Here is a 22,139-nt window from a genome sequence, read left to right as displayed (position 1 = left end):
TTTTCAAAATAAACTTACTTAAAACAAAGCTTTATTTAAATATTCATATATAAACATTTGTACAAGGCAGCCACCGCTCTTACACACATTCTTGCATGTATCCTGTAAAAATACAGATTTGTTCTTGGGTTTTTTTGGGCCTTGCAACAGATGTGCTTGATGTTAGCTCTATCAAAGTTAAAGTCAGCCTACTGGACACCATACCTTGGTTATCGTCTTGCAGTAGTCCTTGTTACATGGTGGGTTGAAAAAGCAGATTTTGGAATCATTAGCCACCAGTGTTGAATCACAAGATGTATGGTATAGAGATATTTCTTCCTTCTTGGCTTGTGAAGTGCCTCCACATTGCTTATATGTGGGTGATGGGAGATTCCTGACCAGTTGGGGAGGAAGTCTCAGCCAGAAAACCCTGCACCGACTGAGGTTTTGGACTCCAAGTCGACTCCAGACTGCTGGACTCCATGCAGAGCTTGGGGCTGTTATTGTTCGGTTTAATCAGAGAAACATCCCACGAGATTTGTGTGGCCATGAGATCAATATAACACTGCTGGTCAAAAGAACCTCCCAGTTTTTCCTTTTGAAGGAGCTCGTGGGGAGTGGAGGAGTTACCCTGCAGAGGCACAGTGAGGTGAGGAGTCTGGCTCTCCTGACAGGTGGAGGAGCTCACAGGAAAAGCCTTAGAGGGGGACATGGAGTCTGACAACAGGCACAGGGAAGGCAAAGCGCATGGCTTGGCCTCAGATCCCTCCACCACCAAGTCATTCGAAACTCTGGATGAGGACAGTTGTTCCAGCGACAGAGCAGACGGCAAACTCTGTTCCCCAAAAAAGTTCTTGTCCAGCTCTGATGGAGACATACACTCAAAGCTGTTCATATCTAGGAGGGAAAAAAAGATGAAAATAACAACACTAGCTACTTTTCATCACCTTTTTGGTGACTAAAAAAAAGATTTTACCAATAAAAATAGTTTGCATACCTGAAATGACAAAACTCTCCATGGTTGTGTCTTTGGGCTGATGAATGCCAGTAGACCCTTTTTTCACAGCAGCTATTTTTGACGTCAAGTCGCAGGTAAACACAGGTGATACTAATGACATCAGTATCAGGACCCTCATTAATGTCATTAGTAACACCTGTGTTTCCCCTGATATTCAATGGCAATATGGCTGCAGTGAAAAATGTCTATTGAAATGCAGGTGGGTTTTCACCATGGAAGCTGGGCTGCTGAGTGTCCCAGGTGGAGGTGAACAGGTCATCAGCCTGCTGGAGGTGTGACTCTCCCAGCTCTGCAGCCCCTCAAGCTGTATGAAGCCTCTTGGTGCTGATTCGAGCTGTGGTGAATATATTTTCAGCTTTGTTTACCTCAGCTCAAGTTTTTATTGTATACTTTATTCGTTTTATTTATATTTGTACTGCATGAAATTATGGTGTAAATGTATAAAATAGGCATATGCATATAAATGGTTGATATAAAAATATTCCAAGAAATTTTCAAACATGAAACCATCACCAGACAGCTTACAGTGATGTCCACTGTTCCCTAAACGTCCCTGACCGTGAGGAAAATAGTAAAGCTTTCAGCATTACGGCAGTCACAACACACCGCCGCCAGTTTCCGGTTCCCACAATGTGGAACTGTAGCCCCCTATTGCCGTGTATCTCTGAAAAAATACGTCTTAATTATCTTTTACAGCCCTGCGTGGTTATTGCTATATGATTTGAAAGGAAATTGTCCATAAGATATCAAGATTTAGTTTTGTATTGTTCGCAAAAATGTCCGCGAATAAGAGTTTTATTGTGGAGGGTGCTACCGGAAGTGTATTCCTTTACTCTTTCGTTTTGCTTGACGCCGGGCTTGCGCGCAGCTCCACGGCGCAGCTACGTCACTGTGCGCTTTCCCTGAGAAAAGAAGCGCGCGAGATAGAAATCCAGGAGCGCGGACAACAGGGCGCTCCAGCTGCTGAGCCTGTAGCTTTGAGCTGAGCGCTTTGCTTCAGCAGTAACTCACAGGTCCACTGAAGAAGACAGTAAACCACCTGGACACAGCGGCTCGACACCGAAAACACACTCACATGACGGGCAACAGCAGCGGCACAAATCTCCGCCTGAGTGTAAACAAGCGAAACAGCGGGGGGAAATGTCCTGGACGTGGACGCGCGGGTAAGATGTTGATCTGTACTGTATGAGTAAACAATTTATCATCGCATTGTTTGGCCTAAACATCGATGATAATATTATGAAACAGTGCCAGCGATAAGTTGGATATTTTGAGATTCAATTTGGCGTTAAAAGTTTATTATTAACTGCATCTCTGCCGCCCTTTTTCGCGATCCTGGGTAATAGTTAGCTTCCTGGTGCTTGACTCATCTCCCATCCATTCACAGAAATGACGTAGCACTTAACTAACTTTACATTGTTGCCAATCCTGTTTTTTTGCGCCCCGTGAAAAAGGGGGCACAGACCCTTAGTTAGACCCTCAGGTAAAAGCTGATGATCAGGGTTTTCCCTTTGAGCGGGACAGGCTGCTGCGCCAAGCTGGCTTCTCATGTCCAAAGTACATTTGTTGGTGGATCGTGATCCCAGCTGTTGGTTTTTCAGTGAGGATGCAGAGGAAGGCATGTATCAGGACCCGGACTCTGATGTGGTAGAACAGAGAGACTCTGGAAAAGTGAAGGTGAAATGGACCCAGGAAGAGGTGAGTTGTCACAGCATGTCCCGGCGAACCTGCATGTGGCCTGCAGAGCGGTGGCCCTCTGGGAACATAACCATGCTTTGTTTACACAGGATGACAGCCTCAAGGCTCTGGTTCAAGAAGTGGGACCAAATGATTGGAAATACATCGCCAGCTTCATACCAGTGAGTCTGATCATCTGCAACTCAGCCGCTGTCACCTTATGAGCTTTAGAGCCTTTAGGGCGGATGTTTGTTCTGGACCTAAGAAGATAAGACCTAAGAATCGTATCATTAAAATAAGAAGTAATACATTTTTGTTTTGTAGAAATTTCTTGTGTATTAATTTATAGTGGATCCAAACTATTCCTCATTTTGCTGAGGACCACATGGGGCTCCCAGAACTCAACTTTGAAAAACACTTTTTTTAAGATACATTGCTTGTAGATTTTAACACCTGTTTTGTTTTGCTTAGAATCACACTGAACACCAGTGTCAGCACCGCTGGTTCAAGGTCCTGGATCCAGATTTGGTCAAAGGTCCTTGGACCAAAGAGGAAGATGAGAAGGTAAATGCTTTATCGGTTGGGAGAAGAGTAATTTTTATGAGCACTTTTGTCCAAACAGTGTTGGTACACTTCTTACACCATGATAACACTGATGCCCATTTTCAGGCACATTACCGAGCTGTTACCAATTTCTCCTTTCAGGTCATAGAGCTTGTTAACCTCTATGGCAACAAACAGTGGGCCATGGTCGCCAAGCATTTGAAGGGCAGACTGGGGAAACAGTGCAGGGAGCGCTGGCACAACCACCTCAACCCCGACGTGAAGAAGTCGTCGTGGACAGCCGAGGAGGACCTCATCATCTACAAGGCTCACCGTCTGCTCGGAAACCGCTGGGCTGAGATTGCTAAGCTGCTCCCTGGCAGGTAGCTTAGCTCTCTGTCTGCAATGGGAGTAGTTCATTAGTAGGATGAACTTACACCACAGAGTTCATATTGTAACTTATTTTATTCACAGGACAGATAATGCTGTCAAGAATCACTGGAATTCTACCATCAAACGCAAGTTAGAGATGGGCTTCTACGCTGGAGAGGTCTTCAGGCCGAATGAACTTGAGGAGATTTTGGCCCGGGTCAGTAAAGAGCCACAGGTGGGCTACCAGTCACTGATTTGCTCATCGGCATGCATGGTGTGTCCGCTGGTGAATAACAGCACAATACAGGGTAAAACAGAAATTAAATCCTGTGATCCGATTTTACAGGTTGCCCCATGCTCTGATGCTGGTGTGGACAAGGAGCCGGAGCAGAAACCTACACCTTCAGTAAGGAGCCAGTCATTTGGACAGCATTTGCTTTCAAACGTGGATTTGGTGCATTTAACAAGTGTTAATACACTGGTTATTAAAAAGAATTTGCAGACAGCATACATCGCATAATGGTTAAGTCATACTTGGGCCCCAAATTTTGTCTGTGGCTTCTGTGTAGCCCTCAGAGGCTGATCTAGCAGATTTCCGCTGAGTGAAGACAACATGATGCTGGTTGTCATCTCTCTTCAACCAGTTAGAACTGAGGATGTTTGAAAATGTTTTGGTGTTGCCAGCGTATTCCCAAATTATACAAACTGCACAGTGTCACTAAAATCATGGTATGAAATGTCCCAAAACATCGCTTTGGATACTAGTGGTGTGTCGGAGAGTGAACCTTTTTTTTGATAACATAAACATAATTGTCTCTGTTTCTGTGCTTCATAAAGCACAGAAATAATAAAGTGTTGACTCTGCCGTCTAGTTTTTCAGTGATGAGTTCAGACTGTGCACAGACTCTCTAACACAACTATAAATGCTCACACAAGACTAGGCCACTATGGTATGACACTTTAACACAGATGGCCATGTTGGAGATTTCAGCTTTCTTATAGATGTCCACTTTTGCCGCCTTTCGCAGGAGACAGCCACTTCAGCCCCCAGAAAAACTGGCCAGAGTGAGGCAGGGCCCTCAAAAGCTGCTTCCTCTTCCAAGGACGGGCTGAGTCCCAAGGCTGAACAGGAGGCAGGAGAGGCCAGCTCCACCGGCTGGGTGGTGGACAGCTCTGGCTTTCTCTCCCCATCAGGACCAGCACTGAAGGAAGTGATGGACATGGTGGAAGGGGTAAGATGCTTGGCTGTAAAAGAGAAGCTGGAGTTTTCACTTCTGATTGACCAGATCACATTCAAAGCTGTTGTAAAATAATTAGATATGCTACTGTTCAACAGCGATGCTGCTTGTGTGAAATGTAATTGCTGATGATAAAAAAAGATGATCCATCCTCATCATAAGCATTTTTTTTTTATTACACTGATGTGTCGGTGCAGTTTTATATAGTAAGCCACTCAAGACTGCAAATTTTTTATAAATCATGACCATACCATCCAAGCTCAGCTTTTTAGATGCTGATAATATTTTAGAGCAGTGACTGACATGTGCACCTTTTTCTCCACAATCAGGATATCGACTGTTGGTGCAACTTGGCAGCCTTTGACCTCCCTGAGGAGAGTCAGAGCCCAGAGCGCCACCAGTTTCGCCTGGAGGGCAGCGCCTTGCAGGAGCTGAGCAAAGGCAGCAAGGGCGAGCTCATCCCCATCTCGCCCGGAGGGGTCACTCCACCCTCCATACTGAACCGGAAAAGCCGCCGACGCGTCAGCTTGTCTCCTGACACTAGCAACTCCATGACCCCCAAGAGCACTCCTGTCAAAATCCTGCCCTTCTCTCCGTCACAAGTAAGCCCCTTAAGTCAGTCTTGCACCGTTTCAGTGGTACTGTTCATAATGCCACAAGTGTGTTAACTACCACGTATCCTTCCAGTTCTTCAACATGTGGACCAAACAGGACACTCACGACCTGGAGAACCCGTCCCTCACCTCCACGCCAGTGTGCAGCCAGAAAGCCATCGTCACCACGCCGCTGCAGCGTGACAAGACGCCCCTCACTCAGAAGGAAAATTCTGTGTATGTGGCATGCAGTGCAGGGCCGACAGTAAATTTTGCAGTGCTATATATTTTTGAATGTTTGAGTGTTCTATGTTTCATTTTTGTGTAGGTTTATTACACCCAACCACAAGTCTGAGCTCTGTACGACTCCACGGACTCCAACACCGTTCAAAAATGCCATGGAGAAGTACGGGCCTCTGCAACCTCTGGTGAGACCCTGCCTGTGATTACTGGTGAAAAAGTCATACATTCTCAGTTCACTTAATGGATGTTTTAACCCTTTTTTCCCCATGTGTCTCCCACACACCTCAGCCTCAGACTCCTAACTTGGAAGAGGACATAAACGAGGTCATTCTCAGGGAGGCTGGGGTTGAGTTGGTGGTGGCGGGTGCCAGTCCGCCCCTGCCCCGACGCAAAACTATGGTGAATATACAGCTTCTTCATCTTTATTAAACACACCAAAATCAGTACAAGTGAGCTCTCTGATCAGTTAGCATTATGAAATAAGGAATAAGGATACTAACGGTGGTTTCACACCTTTTGTGTCCAGGATACATCAAGATCACTACATGCAAAGCTTTTCGCCCGCTTTGTAATATTTCAAAAGCACAGCAACACATTACATCAAACCTTTAGTTAAATCTCAGATGATTGAGGACCCCATTTTTAAATACATTGAGGCAGGATTACAGAAAGTAAAATCAAATATAAAGAGCTTAAATGACTGAGTGCAACACCTTTTTTTTTAAGTTAATTTCACAATAAGTTGGAACATTTCCAGAGTGAAATGGACTGAGTAAAGATTGGTACCATGTGAAGTTTTCCATGAGTCTGGAGCACAACGGCTGAATGTTTTTTTCCAAGTTGAGTTCCAGAAGAATTTCATAATGAGAGTTTTTGGAAAGTATATCAAAGTTTAATTGATTAATTGATTAATTTATTTTAACGCTTATAGCATCGACCTCCTATGAAGAAAGTGCGTAAATCCTTGGCGCTGGATGTCATGGACTGCCAAGAGATGACGACAGCCAAACAGAAGTCGGTCAAGTCTGAACCCAAACACAGCATCAAGGTAAACAGTGTAGACATGTGTTATCAGCTTGCATCTGTTTATAACTCTTTAAATGACCTCATTCCTCAACACAGCACAGATTTTTTTTTTCTCGTTTTATGTTCCAGCCAGATGAGTAAAGTCCTGCACACTTTATCTTGTAAATGTTGTGTATGTGTCCCACAAAAGTTTGTTGAGTCTGCCGTCTAATTTTATGCTTCTAAACTGTGGAACAAACCGCCTCGGACATCTCGCTTTGTATTTTTAAGGAAAATAAAGATGTGTCTTTTCAATCTGGCTTTTATTTTGGAGAGATATTATAGCCTTATTTTTCAGTTTAATCATTGCTTTTCATGTTTATTGTTATCCTTTTTATTTTATTCACTTTTGTGTATTTATTTAACATTTTATAGTTTTTATTGTAATTTTTAATCTAGCATACCTTTTGTCTGTTGTTTTTATCTACCTTACATTTTATTTATTTTTGTTTATACAATATGTTATTTTATTTCATTCTTGTGTTCTTTTAATCTTGCACAGTGAAGTACGTCGGGCTGCATGTTTTGTATGAAAGGTGCTGTATAAATAAATGTGAGTCAGTACTTTTTGGGATGATAATAATGGCTTTTGTTTCTTTTCGGTCACAGGAGGAAACTTCACTCTCTGCTCCCCTGAACTCGTCATCCTTCTGCACCAAAAGAGAGGACAACATTCTGGATCAGGGCTTCCTCATGGGACCAAGCGAGAGCACCATATTTCCCAGCATGACACCCCCGACTCTAGTAAGTGCCATCTTTTTTTAACCCTCCTATTATGTTTGGGGTCAATTTGACCCCATTCAATGTTTAACGTCTCTAAATAAATGATTAATATCATTTTTTTCCTCATTTAATGGATACTACCGGGTAAACATGAAATTCACATGATGATATGTTTTCAATGTCCTGTACACACTTTGTACGCATCGGTTATAAATAAATAAATAACAAAAATCTGTACTTAGAAATAATATAAAGCCATTAAAACACCAACAATTTATATTTCTTTCCAATTTTAGGTCAATCTGAGATTCTATGATTTGCATATTTTTCCATAGTTGCATAATAGGAACACTGGATGTATAAGTGGGGGTGTGGGGGAGTTATGTTTTATTTAAAGGGCTATTTAGGTAGTCAACAAAGAAACATAAAATACCTGACACATAAACTTTGGTAAGAATTTAAATTATGATAATTTTGTGGAGGTTTAAACTGCTGTGGTCAAACTGACCCCAAACATAAAAGATGTTAGTAAATTTGAACATAACAGGAGGGTTAATCTAAAATGAACAGAAATGGCACTGTGTCTAGGTTTATTTTGTCGTAACAGGATGTTTTCCCTCCTCAGATGTCTAAAGAGTGGGAGACCGTCGTGTGCGGGCAAACGAAAGACCAGCTCATTATGACCGAGAAAGCCAGACGCTACCTACGCTCACTCAAGTCCAGCGCTCCCAGCCGGGCTCTCATTTTGTCCTGAGACACACACACGCACACGCACACACACACACACACAACTGTCATTTTCCCCCTCTTCCTTTTTGCTGATGTAAGTTGTGGTAGAGAAAATAAAATGTCCTCTGTAGGTGTAGTACAATTGTGGAACAAGCTTAGTCATTAGCTTGGCAATGGATTCCTGTAAATTATTTGATTAGCAGCAGCTCTATAATGCTTGGTTTCTAAAATAAAAGCCCAGCCAAAAGAAAAAATAAATCTCTGGTGTATGGTTTATTGTGTTTATTTCTGGGACCAGAACCCCCCGGTGTGTGAAAAGCAAACGAGGAAACAGTTTACCTGGAGCACATGTGAGAAAGACTAATGTAATGTCCTGTTAAAGAAGCAGGTGAGGGGGTGGAGTGTCTCTGTGTCTGCCAATCAGAAACACCACCGTATCAGCAGCAGAGCTCATTCATCCACTGTCATAAAACAACGTTGGTCGTTTCCCAAAATAATTCAGAAAATAAATTGTTGGCCAGGCGCGCTATGATCGTCATAATAATGTTAACTATTTCCCCCTAGATACGTGTTTACAGGTTTATAGTCTTTGGAAAAATTAAAAAAAGGTTTCCGCATTTTGCATTTGAAATTCCTAAAGCTCACATTTATCACCAGAATTAGTTCCAGGTTGTCTTTTTCAAAATAAAATAATGGAGCGCTGAAAGGGTCGTTATGGCTAAAATAAGAGGCAATGAATGTCAATTTTAAGAAGTCAATAAGGATGCAGGCCGCAGGTTTCAGACTGCCTTGTTTGAAAGACTTATTTTTAACCAACCTCACGGGAAACTCCATAGTACAGAGGATCAGGGCCACAGAAATAAAATAAAAAAAAGAAATTAATTACTTAATTACAATTAAAATGAGTTCCTGAGATCAATCGCAGAGTTCAGAGAAAAGGTTGAGATTAATTCTTATTTTATTCTCATGTTTCTGAGATTAAAGTAGATCTAGATTAATCCCAGAACTTCATTTTGTAAAACATAGAGATGAATCGTGTTCTGAATAAAAAACAAACAAACAAAAAAAATCTGAGAAATGTCAATATATAGCAGATAATGACTGAAAATAACGTTTGTGCATGTACTCCATAAATTTTATGTTGTAAATGCACTGAAGCACAAACTGGACACCCACACCCAAGAAGGCACACGTGTAACAAGTATATTGTATCTTTTAATGTCACATTTTGGGGCTTTTATTTTGGAATGTGACATACACAACCGGATGTGGCGCTGCTTCTGACAGCGGATCCTGACAGACCGGAAATAATCGTCGGTTTTGGTGACGCTGCATTAGAGGGGAAGACATGGCCCGGTATAGTAAGTAAATTCCTTCATTAACTTTGAATACGATGGCATAATTCTTTACTTATTTATCGCTAGGGGTTTTAAATGATAAAATCACCAAGGTGCATGTTTCAGTAGTTGTGGAAAAAGCGCTTTACGGCGCGTGCACTGTCCAGGTTTTACCTAGCTAGCTTCACAGCTAAAAAAAGGCTGCAACGGCCGAATGAGTGCTAGCTAACTCAATGAATGAATAGGTGTTTTGAAGTCCTACATGTTGGGTGTTAGTGGACATTTTTGCAGGCTAACGGGCTGGTGTGTTGCCGGTCTTCTTTCCGCAGGGTTGTTGGGGTTGTTTCTGCTCAGCCTCGCTCTGGTCGGAGCCCAGGCGCTCACACCGTCCCACCACCTGTCCCTGTCCGATGTGGCCAGACTGCACAGCTTCCTGAGCCAGAGCTTCACAGACCTCGAATCTGCCTACTACTCTATTGTTGGTCTGACCAAGCTTGGAGCAAATGTCGCCGACCAAAGAGTAAGAACATTTCCCATTTGTAAATGTCACTTTTCCTGGCCTCATTTACACCAGTGGGAATGTCTGAAGCATTTGTCTGTTTTGAGCATCACTCCTTATGATGATATTTAGCTGCACTTGTGTCACATAATCACTGTGTTTTTTTTTTGTTTTTTTTTGTATTTGCAGGAAGCGTGCCAATTCCTCAAGTCCCAGCTAGATCCCACAAGTGTTGACTCTCTCTTCTTTGCTGCCGAGGCCAGTAAGGCCCTATCAGGATGTGAGGTACAGCAACACTAAGCCTTTTCTCTTCACTAATGCCACTTCTGAATAGTGCTGGGAGGATACGCTCATCTCCCGATACGATACTGCCAAGTTGATGTGCATTGTGATTCTGAAGTATTGTGATTCGATATTATCATTTGTTCCAGTTTTGTTTTTTTGAATTGTCCTATAGTTTGCTGGAGTAAAGGTTCATGAAGCTGTGATTATTCCAGAGGTCGCTATTAGGTTTACACAGTGATATCAAGTTCCAAAAAAAAAAAAAAAAGGTTTCACTACAGTGAAGTGCCTGCTATGGGAGCTAACATCATCACACATGAATACAATTGGGCTCATTGAATCTACAAGAGTCTCAGCTTTTCAGGCAAATCCAATTTCTGCAACTCCAAGACAGTTCAGGCCCCAGTCTGTACAAATACACCATTTGAGAATAGGCCAAAAGAACACATTTGTTCTGCATGCCAAAAAACTGCATGGCTTTTGTTCAAAACTGCATTGAATTAGCATAAGATGGGCTTATGCTAATTCAAGATAACTGTTATCGTGAGGTCAGAGGTCAAGGGACCCCTCACCAAAATGTATCCAATATTTACTCCCTTTGCTGACAACTTAGCATTACATACTTGGCATCAATGGGTTCCTTAAGTTGTTTAGGTTCATGTAATACCAATACTTGACTGTAAAGTGATTCAGTAATAAAAACAAATCAGTCATTCCACCCACTTAAACCTCAGATGTGAACCAAAAAACTTGAGTTCCTGCTCCAATTCCTTGTTATTCTCTCCGTAGATCCCTGTGTCAAACGAAACTCGCGACATTCTTCTGGCAGCGGTCAGCGAAGACTCGACTGTGGCTCAGATCCATCGGGCCGTGGGTGCGCTTAGCTCCCTGGGGCTTCCTCTTGCATCCCAGGAAGTTGTTGCCGCTCTGACAGCTCGCATCAACAAGGAGGACAACGTCATGGCGTAAGTGTCTGGTTCAGTCTGCTCATATTGATTAAGAGATGCTGGTTAATGATCTCTCTCCTTTTGGGGTTGAGGTAATCTGATTGTCAAGGAATTTGTTTTGGGATCTCTCTGGACAGCATCACCTTGGCTCTGCACACGGCAGCCCGTCTCTCCGCGCAGGCCGATTTTGTAGGAATCCTGGAGGAGATTGAGGTGAGCTCCATAAATTCCACCAGGTGGTGCTGTGTCCCTGTCCAGCAGCACTGAATTCATTTCCATACAGTGATAGTTTTTTTCTTTTTTCCCACTGGACTGTGCATTTTTATGTTTTTGTGTTTGCTTACATCTTGCATTCCCCTCCCAGGATCTGACAGCTCGTTTGGATGATCTGGGCGGCGTCTACCTGCAGTTTGAAGAGGGACTCGAGGCGACGGCCCTGTTTGTGACCGCTGCCTACGCGCTGTCAGATCACGTGGATATGGAGCCCCCTCTAAAGGAGGTATAATCATTAGTGTCGGCTGTCCGTTAGTTGTTATTTCAGTGGTTGATGTCTCTCTGAATGTGTAGTCTTGACTGGAGGTGATGGAAGGTTTGTTCTCCTTGCAGGACCAGGTCATCCAGCTGGTGAACTCCATCTTCAGCAAGAAGTCCTGGGACTCTCTGGCTGAGGCTTTCAGTGTGGCAAGTGCTGCCGCCGCCTTCTCCAGCAACCGCTTCCATGTGCCAGTTATTGTCAGCGCTCAGGGCCCAGCCACAGTGTCCCACAGCCAGCCAACCTTGCAGGTACACCTGTTGGTCCCACACAGAGCCTCTGTCCTGTGCCACTTTGAATTTCCTCATATGTGATGTTGTTTATCTTGACTTATCTGATCCACAGCTTCTTGTTACTGATGTCCTGTCTCAACCCCTGGCTTCAGCCAGTGTGCTGGTGGAGTCCGCTTATGCTGTGGCCTCCAAGAGCGTCATACTCAGTCAAGCACCTTTCACCCTCAATGAGTATGTATCATTAGAGAGTAGTGTGTGTCCCTCACATTACTTTAAGTGTGCATCCCACAATTTGGAAATTGTTTTGACAGCTAGGAGAAATGTAAATGTAATCTCAGTTATCTCACCTCATTGATTGGCCCACCAATGAAATACAATAAATTTACTGCTGTGATTACAGCACATGCGATTTAATTTGATGGTGGAACAAAACCGCCTCTACAACCATACACACACACAAAACAAAAATAAAAATGACGGTAAATTTGTTTCAACCAGAATACATTTTTGAATTAATTTTATTTTCAGTGTACACAGGAATGTAATCTAAATCTAATTTCTTCATTTTTTTTGTTTAACATGAAGTACTTTGCTCCTTCAACTGTGAGATGCTATAAAGGTGCAATTTCCTCATCAGCAGATCCTGGCTTGTTGACATTTGAATGGGCTTACATTGTGCGGTTCTTTTTTCCAGCGGCGTCTTTGAACTGAACTTCATGTCCAGCCAGCCGGCCAGTGGATATTACCAGTTCACTGTGGCAGTGACAGGGGATAGCCGACTAATTGCCAATCATGTTGAGGTGAGCTCTCACTTAGTTTTGTGGCCGCTGTGTATAATTTACTTGGGCTACACATAATTTTACAGGTCCCTGTGCTTAATGTGTTCAGAGTGTTCTCCAATGAATCATGGGTCACATACTGATTTTTATGCATGTCATTGAATATTTTTAGAAAGTGTTTTTTCATTATTTGTCTGCAATTGGCATGGACAAAGAAAAGTGATGCAAATGATTTAGTGTTTTTGGTTGAGTCAAAGGTGAGCGGTCTTGACAGCTAGCTCTTCCTGCCCCGGGGTTAGCTGCTCAGTGTTCTTGTCAAGAATAATTACGTAGTCTTGTTCACTTCTAACCCCTTTTTGGGTACTGTATGTGGGTCAAGGCTAACAAGTGTCAAGCCCATTCAGCTTTGTGGCTATTAAGATTGCCCACTCTGCATGAATGTGATGGTAATCATTTCTGTTTTTGGAATTTTCATGTGGCCCGGAGTCTCACAGAGGCTTGATTTGACTTTTCCTTTTGTTCTTTCACACCTTCTGACTCCGTTCGTCTGTAGCTGAAAGTGAAAGTGTCCACTGAGGTGGCCATCACTAATATGGATCTGTCTGTCGTGGATAAGGACCAGAGTATCGGCACAAAGACCACCAGGTCAGAAAACAACTTTGAAGAATGAAGCCCCTTTTTAAAATGACCATTATGAATGTTATGGTGTAGTAATCAGTTCTTCTCTTGATTTATTTATTTATTTATTGATTTATTTAATGACTCAGGGTGGACTATCCCTCCAAAGCCAAGAGCTCCTTCACCGCAGACAGCCACCAGAACTTTGCCATGTCCTTCCAGCTGGTTGACGTCAACACCGGAGTGGAGCTCACGCCTCATCAGGTTTGTAATCAGGGTGGGGCCGTAAAGTCACCGTGAAATGAAAAATGACTAATTCAACTTGTTAGCCATTTTACATGCAGGAATATTAACCTGTTCGAGTCTAAATCCTGAGCAACACACTGAATTAGTTTATTTATTCATTCTTGTATATTTAATAAATTAAAACTTTACTACATTACTACATCCTGGAAAATCTTGTATTTTTAATGGTGATGTCATGCTGGACCAGTACGTGCGGACAAAATGTTTAATTAATAAAACATTACATTTTTGAACCATCACCACCCTCCCATCAAATGAAGTTTCCTGTCTCTCCTTAACTGATTTCCCATTGGTTTATGCTTTTGGATGTCTCTCTGCGTTAAGCCCCGCTCCAACATGTTTCAACAGGAAATGCATCAAATTAGCGATCACTGTCCAAATGCCAAGTTTTGCCCGTTGCCCTTGAGTTTGTGTCTTTCCAAACCAGGCATCGTGTCACATTTATTAGTTCATTACTATTTTATATCAGAAACAAACAACGGGTTAAGACTCATTTATTTTGTCCAATTTTCACAGACTTTTGTCCGGCTGCACAATCAGAAAACTGGCCAAGAGGTTGTGTTTGTGGCTGAGCCAGACAGTAAGAACCTCTACAAGTTTGAGTTGGACACAGCGGAGAGGAAATCTGAGTTCGACTCCATCTCTGGCACTTACTCCCTCTACCTCATCGTTGGAGACGCTACCCTGGAGAACCCGATTCTGTGGAATGTGGTGAGTGTCCAGAGCTGATGGAGCTGGGAGGAAATATTCCCGGTGTGGCTTGTGATCAGCTTGTTCAAACTGGATATTGATCTCTAAAGTTGACCTGTTACATCTCCAAAGGCGGATGTCGTTCTGAAGTTCCTGGATGAGGAGGCCCCAGCTACTGTTCAGCCGAAGACACTTTACGTGCCCAAACCAGAAATCCAGGTAACACTGGTTTACTCCTCACTTAGAGATGATTTTGCTTCATGTGTGACGTACATTAGAAAAACGATAAACAGCGACGATCAGTTCCACGGCTGTTAAATCTCCTCGTTTCTCTTCAGCACTTATTCAGGAAACCGGAGAAGAAGCCTCCCACTGTGGTTTCCAACACCTTCACTGCCCTCGTCCTTTCTCCCTTCCTGTTACTGCTCATCCTGGTAATATTTTTGACTTACATTATGTGAAATGTCTATAAAACTATAAAATAACCTCACTGAGAAAATGCATTTAACAAAATCTGTTTTCCTCATAAACCACAAACTAAAACCAACTTATAATAATAACAGAATCAGAAATACTTTATTGATCCCCGAGGGGAAATTGGGTAATTACCACTAATGTTAAACTATTGTTTGTATCAGTTTTGTTATTTTTGGAAGCACATTGTTTGTTTTACACAGGAAAGCTCTTAAAGAAACCTTGATACCCAGTGAATGAGACCTCAGTGTTCAATGAATGCAACACTCATCTGGATTTGAAATTACAAAAGCAATCAGTTTGTTTGTTTTTTTTTGTTTGTTTTTTTCCCCCTGGCATTTGCAGTGCTGAGTAATAGTTGTTGTTACCATGGACTCTGATCAATGCATTGTGTGTTACGTGGAAAACCTTTTTTTCAGCTCCTTTGTTTGGAGCTCTTTGCTGTGAAAATAACATTGTCCTCTCTCCCGTGTAGTGGTTTAAGCTCGGAGCCAACATCTCCAACTTCAGCTTCTCTCCCAGCTCCATTCTCTTCCACATAGGACATGCAGGTTTGTTGCAAGCTTTGAAATGTGCATCACACGACAATCAACACATTTTTGCTTTTACTGCCACATCAGGCTTCATATTCTGTTGTTCAATAAAATAAATTAATTGTGGCATTGGCTTGGGGTGATAGTCTGTACCTGCATTCCACTTGGAAATTTGCATCATTAATATTCACAACAAATAATTTAAAGGTGTACATTATTGATGAAATTCAACATATAGCTTTATTTTAATACTGAAAAAAAAAAAAAAACATGTAAAATAATCTCACAACAATACTTAACAAGGCATCATGTTATCAGCTACAAGGGTCTTTGTGAAAATATAAAAACAGGACATAATTGTTCATAGCTATTTTTTACATGCTGGTTAGGGCTGCACCTGACTGACAGTTGTGTGTTTTCATGTTGATTATGGGCAGAGTGGCTTCGGTATTGTACTCTGCAATTCTCCAGTTAATCAGTCCAACTAATTGTGCATGTTGTAGCTTTAAAAGGATGTAAAAACTTAACATTTTTCCTTAGTTTTCTGCATTTTTATATATTTGTATTTTTTCATACTTTATAAGTTTATTTTTAAGAGAATGTGTCTTGTTTTATTGTCATATTGCGATGCCCACTAACTATTTTTAAAAAAAAATGCTTCGACTCCACCTACGTAGTCGACTGCAGAGTCCTCACTAATGACGGATCGACTTTCAGGGGCAGCCTTAAAGCTTATAAATACCCCTATGATCTAATTATGATAGTGCATCATACTGTATATTTTACCTCCATATTCAAAAGTGTTCAGACTGTTTCCTTATGGCTCACTCCCCGCCCAACACCTAGTTTTGTTTGCATGTTGATGTTGAAGCCCTGTTTGGTGTTTTGTTTCAGCCATGCTGGGTCTGATGTATGTTTACTGGACCCACCTCAACATGTTCCAGACCCTCAAGTACCTGGCCATCATCGGCAGTCTAACCTTCCTCGCCGGGAACCGCATGCTGGCTCAGAAAGCAGTCAAGAGGTACGCCTCCTGATGTCACCTGGCAAGACAGGCCAGCACTTGGGTCTCTAGAGAGCCCTTGATCCCTGAAAGAAAGTCTGTCCCTTTTCAGATGAGAGGGACTCTGGTGCTTTGAGGCCTCTTGGTAGTTCTTATCTGTAGCGAGCCCGACTTAAAGGGCCTGTTCTGCGTTGCTGGCTGTTCAGTGGGTCCCCAGAGGCCAATGGCGACGCCAGGCTCTCTGCCACAGGAGTGCAGCCTCCAGCCGCGGAGCTCGTGCCCACTGGGACCAGGAGAGAAGCCTGCCAGCCAGATCTGGAGGGATGATGATCTGGGTGGGCGATTTCTCCAAGCCATCAATATGTAGAGTCCTCAAAAGGCCAGAGTGACAAAATTGTGCCCCGTATCACCGACTGAAGACGTCACTCTCTGATTGCTCACTTTTACCCTCGAGTAACCAATGACTCGTATCATTTTTGCCGTAGCCATTTAAGCATTTTCAGCAAGTAGAAGACGGCAATTAATGTGATTGTAGCAAATGTAAATTTCCCTGTGAGCTCTCTCTGTTCTCTGCTTGCCTAAGTTCCAGCTAGTTCCTATCTCCTTGTAGTTCATGCCTGTCTATTTTAACCCCTCTCTCCACTCTTTGCTGTAAATTTCTCTTTACTCCTCTTTCAGGATTGCAGCAGAGCAAAGTAGTAGGTTGGCAAAGTATAGGAGCCTACGATAAAGGTCTCATTTGTAACAAATGGTCGGGCTTCAAGGCTGAAGTAAGGGCATCCTCATGGATTGCATCCTAGTGCATCTCCATATGGCCGGCAGTGTGCATGGCTGTGTGGTGCTCACTCATTCTAGTTCTGAGTGTTCACATGTACTTGACGCCCCCCTGGTTTGCCTCTCACTCATCCCATGATCATTACCATCATGGCCGTGCCAGCACATTATTAATCCCTCCATTGTAGTCTAACGCCCGTGGTTTTGGCTGTACCATATCGTTTTTATTGACATGTTTTGTGTTCATGAGCCAAGATCTGCATTTTCCGATGCTTAGATATTCCTCGTGAAAATCTCTCAGCGCTCTTGGCAATAATACATTGTGTTTGTTGTGCGACGCTCTACACAGAAATGCATGAATCAGCCCCTAAGTGACTTGTCAGTAATCAGGAGTTAACGATTTATCCACAGTGTGTTTTGCTGGTCATATATGATAACATGTCTTAATTAATCTCATGTCTGCAATAACACATTTACATTTCTCTCTCTCTCTATCTTACAGAATGGCAAACAAATGAGGACAACTATATTAAAGAAGACACTGAAGGTCTTTTTTTTTCCCCCCTTCCATGGAGTCATTCAAGTTTGCATCACATCTGACTTTTGAGAAATAGCATGGAATTTCATGAAGCCAATTGAGTTCAGTTTTTTAAAAAAAATGCAGTTTGTGTCTTTTTGCCACATGAAAGGAAAAACGAGATATCGTGATTGTCTCCAAGAGACCGGACAAACGCGCAGTGACACAGAAACTCCTACTGAGGGCTGTAAAGCTAATCATCATTGCACTTCATTTTCCTGTGATTTTTTTTTTTTTTTTTTTTTGTTCTCTTATTGTCCATCATGACAGTTTTCTCAGTGAGTTAGGGTTATTATTTGTGCTTTCCTGATGAAATTTGGGTTGATGTTTTTGTACATTCCTCTTTCCTGTTGCTCAGCACTCATCTCAACCTGTAATTGAGTTTAGTCATCGGCATGTTTCAGCTGATACTAAACCATCGACAGCCGCACTGATACGTTCATCATTACTAATCTAGCCGGTATGTTTGCCTGTTCAGTGTGTCAAATATGGAGGATGTGAAGTGTTCTCGTCTCTGGTATAGAGTTCGTGTCCTCCAGAAACAAAATAATTACTGAAATAAGTTATGAGCAATTCCAGGAAAGGTGGCTTTTTGTAATGAAAAAAAGAGGAAATAAAGAAATTAAGAGGATTTGAGTGTCTTCATGTTTCTTTGCTAGGGAAACAAAAGTGTCATGAAACCACTCGGCACTTTTTGAAAAGACTGAACGGCTGGAGAGCTGAGGGGAAACAGAAGTTTGGGAGATTTATGCAGGCAGGATCTGAGCCTGGACCAGCAGAGGCACATTAGTGCAGAAATAGGTCTCAACCCTTATACAAGCACTGGACACGAGCATCGTTTTGAAAGGTTTAAGTTGTGAGTTTATGGAGTAGAAATTTGTGTGCAAGCACTTTTGTGAAAAGAAAACTGCTGAATCACAAACTTTTCAGTATCTCCAAAGTCAAGAGGTGATTTGTAGATTTCCTTCACAGCTTTAATGGGGAGAAAAAAAACTATTTTCATCTGCAAAGAGGAGGTCAGGGGAAATAGAAGAAAACAAGCAGAGATGGCGTTGAAAAGAGCAGCGGTCAGGAGCGCCGGCCGCCTTCAGTCCATCCACGCCGCCGCCGCTCTCAGCTCAGCTCTCTGCAAAGACCAGAGACGCGGATTAGTGGAAGACAAACATGCAAAGTCGTGTTTAACTCGTGTAAACAGATGATTACAACACGATTAGGATTGTATTAGAGCTCTGCGTGTGAATTCATCAGAGGCTCAGTGGTGTTTAGTTACTTGGGCCTCTTGCCGTCCCTGTGCGCTCCTCTGTATCTCTGTTTTCTCTGGATGGATGTGAGATCTTTATACGTCCCTTCATAGATGTCCGACTGACGTTTCACATAGCTCTCGCTCTCATCGCTGGGGGACACAAACCAACAAGCCACGTTTCAGCTTTTTGCTCTCTGGCTTCACCTAAAACACACAGCGATGCTCCAGGTGGATTTACAAATTACACAGAGCACATATCTTGCACGACTCACCCTAGCCGTTTGCCCATGATCGTCTGAAGGAACTTCCTGGCAGAGATTTGGCCCAAGACTTTCCTGTAGCTGTTAGTGAAGATGGCATCTGCATGGCGGCCTGAGCTACAATCAAAGTTTTGACAAGACATTTGTCATGAAATTCACAACACAGGGTCAGGCAGTACACTGATATTATCGATATTGTGTTGTGAGACTAGATATTGTCTTAGATTTTCCTTTAAGGGATGACATTTTCTGTTGTGGTTGTTATTTGCCTCCACCTGCTTGGTCATCATATCCACATTACTAATGACTGATTATCAAAAATCGTGTGAAAACACACACACACACACACACACACACAAATACCGATACCGCCACAATACCGGTATCGAGGTATTTGGTCAAAGATATCGTAATGTTTTAACTGGTTCGTATCGCCCAGCCCTAATGCAAAATATTCTTCAACAGTTTTCACATAATTGAGAGACAAAAATACATACGCAGGTATCTTGAGCAGCAAAAGACAGACAAGAAGATGCACAGTGACTTTTTTAGTGATCCTTCTCAGGCTACATCAGATTATGACACCTATTCACCCCTTGTTAATGCACATTTTGTCTAATGATCCGGCCTGAGCTGTATGTTGCAGGTCAGTCGACCTGGACTGACTTACTGACCGTAGCTCAGCCGGCTCCCTGGGAGGGCTCCTGTGCTCCTCCAGTGGCTGCAGCGGCCTCTGTATGGAGGAGGTCATGAGGATGGACGTGTCCCGCTGGCCAAACCTGACAAACACCAGCTCAGTAAACAAATCTTACTTGTTCACAGTGGGGTGCACATCTATTTATTCATACGTTCCTGTGTCTCTTATTGTGTTTTATGCGTTTGTTATAAACCACTTAATAACACTGGTTTTAATAAGTGCTATACAAAATAAATGTTATTATCAGTATCATCATCATTCTTCTCATTATTATTGGTAGTAGTAGTAGTAGTAGTAATAGCGGTAGTAGTAGTAATTATAAATACTTACATAAATACAGGGTGTCTACAGGTAGGCCTATCAGTCAGTTAAATGTAATGCTGTCACTTTTAAGACCAATTTTAACAAAATTTAAGACTACTACTAGTACTACTACTACTACTAACAATAATAATAATAAGAAGAAGAAGAAGAAGAAGACGAAGAACTGATAATAATAATGGTTATTTATTTATTTATTTATTCAGTTATTTATTGATTTATGTTTTTTATTCAAACAAGTACAAAAGGAAAGTACTATATATTTGGTCCAGTGCAGAGACAACTTTTAAGTAGGTCCATTATTAACAAGACGATCCTATGAACAATTATTATCCGTTTTATAAGTATTCTAAGTGTCTGTTTTAGGTGTTATTGTAAAAAAAATCTACCTATTACTTTATTTTCCAAAAGCTTGGCACAGGTAAGTAGGTAAGGCACAGGTAAGATTTCCTAGGATTTGTCTTTAGAAGTACAGAAAAAAGCAGGGTTAATTTCAGTTGGCAGAGAGTTTTAAAACATCAGAAATGTTGACTCTCATCCAGAAGAACTGGCTTCATTTTGACTGAACGACACAGATGGATTAATTGAATTAAATAAGATGATGACCTCAAAAGGTCAAATTTAAGACCATGTAGTGAAAGGCAAGGCCTAATATTTGTAAAATTGAATTTTAATACTTTTTAAGGCCATGCACACACCCTGGTGTACAGTACTGGTGACATTTTTATGCTTGAATATATTTTGTTATTCACCAAAAACAGAAATTCATCCAATTTGCATACAGTAAAAATTGTTTGTACAGATAAAGACTGATTTTAGATTTATCTTTCAAGAACATCATTGTACGTGAAAAAAAAAAAAAGTCCACTGGTTATTCCTTTTATCGCCTGGTGTAATTAAATGTTTGGCTGCGGTGGCACTGAATGCGGTGCTTAGCATTCAGTGTAAATGCAGCACACACTGACTAATCCAGACGCCGTGACCCCTCTTAGCATAACAAGAGCAGAGGGCAGCGCATGACGGGCAGAGGGAGCGAGGAAAGGTTGGAGACATCGTGTACGACCAACACGGCCACAGAGCCTCTCCATAAGCCTTGACACCGGGATCAAGTCATTGTCTGTGTCAGCCCCCTGTGTGTGTGTGTGTGTGTGTGTGTGTGTGTGTGTGTGTGTGTGTTAGGTATGCATTCGTTGTCTTGCAACACTCATTTCAGCTTTAACATTTAAATGAAAAACTGCCATCAAAGAAACTTTATGTTTTTAATTTCCCGTGCAAAGGCTTCCTAATAAAATGCTGACTTACATTTCAGCTGCTCCCTAAAGCTGCATAACATTAATAACACACATAATGCATTCATTTAGTTTTAGTGTTGATATTAGGTCACACTTCTACATGAATCCTAACTTCAAAGTCCAACCAGTTCACTCAGTATTACCTCTGGTGATCATGCCATTGCATATCATCGTTGGCACAAATATTCACATCTGAACCAGGGAATTAAACAGGAAGAAATAACATTTATTCCAATAACTTCAAAAGGCACTCTCACAAGCAGCGAGGTAAATCAACCGAGCGTGAATGCACTTCAATAAATGATTAAACTATATTATTAAACACCTTTCTTCTTCCTTTACCTTATCATGCACCCCTTGGCTGAATGTGTCACATTAATCATTTCCTTTAATTGTTTCCATCATCTTATCGTGACTTACCTGATGGATGGGTAGAGTGGAGAGCCTGATAAAGACATAACCAGGCAGCAAAACAGCAGCAGTGCAGCTTTCTCCATCATTACTGCCAGACCTGGGGAAAAATGGACAGCTAGAATAAATGACAAGAGTAGATATTACATTG

General features: G+C 42.0%; 4 protein-coding genes across 6 annotated transcripts; 2 read left to right on the top strand and 2 right to left on the bottom strand.

The window, feature by feature from the left end:
- Nucleotides 1–14: 14 nt before the first annotated feature.
- LOC115359644 (uncharacterized) lies at nt 15–1,133 on the bottom strand. Its single transcript, XM_030052209.1, has 2 exons — nt 977–1,133; nt 15–876 (listed from the first exon to the last, which is right to left on the bottom strand). The coding sequence occupies exons 1-2, from the start codon at nt 1,122–1,124 to the stop codon at nt 350–352; spliced, it is 675 nt and encodes a 224-aa protein (XP_029908069.1). The 5' UTR covers nt 1,125–1,133; the 3' UTR covers nt 15–349.
- Nucleotides 1,134–1,201: 68 nt separating this feature from the next.
- Nucleotides 1,202–8,433, top strand: mybl2b (v-myb avian myeloblastosis viral oncogene homolog-like 2b). Of its 3 annotated transcripts, none has more exons than XM_030052205.1 (15): nt 1,202–1,336; nt 2,599–2,695; nt 2,785–2,856; nt 3,146–3,238; nt 3,380–3,600; nt 3,692–3,824; nt 3,936–3,995; nt 4,618–4,821; nt 5,157–5,429; nt 5,515–5,657; nt 5,749–5,848; nt 5,952–6,062; nt 6,595–6,711; nt 7,338–7,472; nt 8,077–8,433. In XM_030052205.1, the coding sequence occupies exons 2-15, from the start codon at nt 2,618–2,620 to the stop codon at nt 8,203–8,205; spliced, it is 1,869 nt and encodes a 622-aa protein (XP_029908065.1). In that variant the 5' UTR covers nt 1,202–1,336; nt 2,599–2,617; the 3' UTR covers nt 8,206–8,433. The 3 variants fall into 3 exon arrangements, with proteins under 3 accessions (XP_029908065.1, XP_029908064.1, XP_029908063.1); XM_030052204.1 differs by lacking the exon at nt 1,202–1,336 and adding an exon at nt 1,919–2,160 and having other exon boundaries at nt 3,692–3,806; XM_030052203.1 differs by lacking the exon at nt 1,202–1,336 and adding an exon at nt 1,919–2,160.
- Nucleotides 8,434–9,415: 982 nt separating this feature from the next.
- On the top strand, nt 9,416–18,395 carry rpn2 (ribophorin II). The gene is made up of 17 exons (XM_030052273.1): nt 9,416–9,541; nt 9,847–10,037; nt 10,206–10,301; nt 11,088–11,263; nt 11,383–11,458; nt 11,610–11,744; nt 11,852–12,028; nt 12,123–12,241; nt 12,705–12,810; nt 13,343–13,434; nt 13,557–13,671; nt 14,230–14,424; nt 14,536–14,622; nt 14,742–14,837; nt 15,353–15,428; nt 16,305–16,434; nt 17,690–18,395. Exons 1-17 carry the CDS (start codon nt 9,529–9,531, stop codon nt 17,703–17,705), a joined length of 1,896 nt encoding a protein of 631 aa, XP_029908133.1. The 5' UTR covers nt 9,416–9,528; the 3' UTR covers nt 17,706–18,395.
- A 590-nt stretch (nt 18,396–18,985) lies between these two features.
- On the bottom strand, nt 18,986–22,086 carry LOC115359821 (VIP peptides). The gene is given in 4 exon segments (XM_074933714.1): nt 18,986–19,157; nt 19,280–19,384; nt 19,942–20,046; nt 21,998–22,086. Coding segments are annotated over 4 exon segments (462 nt in total). The 5' UTR covers nt 22,078–22,086.
- Between the last annotated feature and the right edge of the window lie 53 nt (nt 22,087–22,139).

This window comes from Myripristis murdjan, chromosome 5 (assembly GCF_902150065.1).
Source record: "Myripristis murdjan chromosome 5, fMyrMur1.1, whole genome shotgun sequence".
Taxonomy (NCBI): domain Eukaryota; kingdom Metazoa; phylum Chordata; class Actinopteri; order Holocentriformes; family Holocentridae; genus Myripristis; species Myripristis murdjan.
The sequence above is the reverse complement of the archived record's forward strand: the minus strand, read 5'-3'. Positions and strand labels throughout refer to the sequence as shown.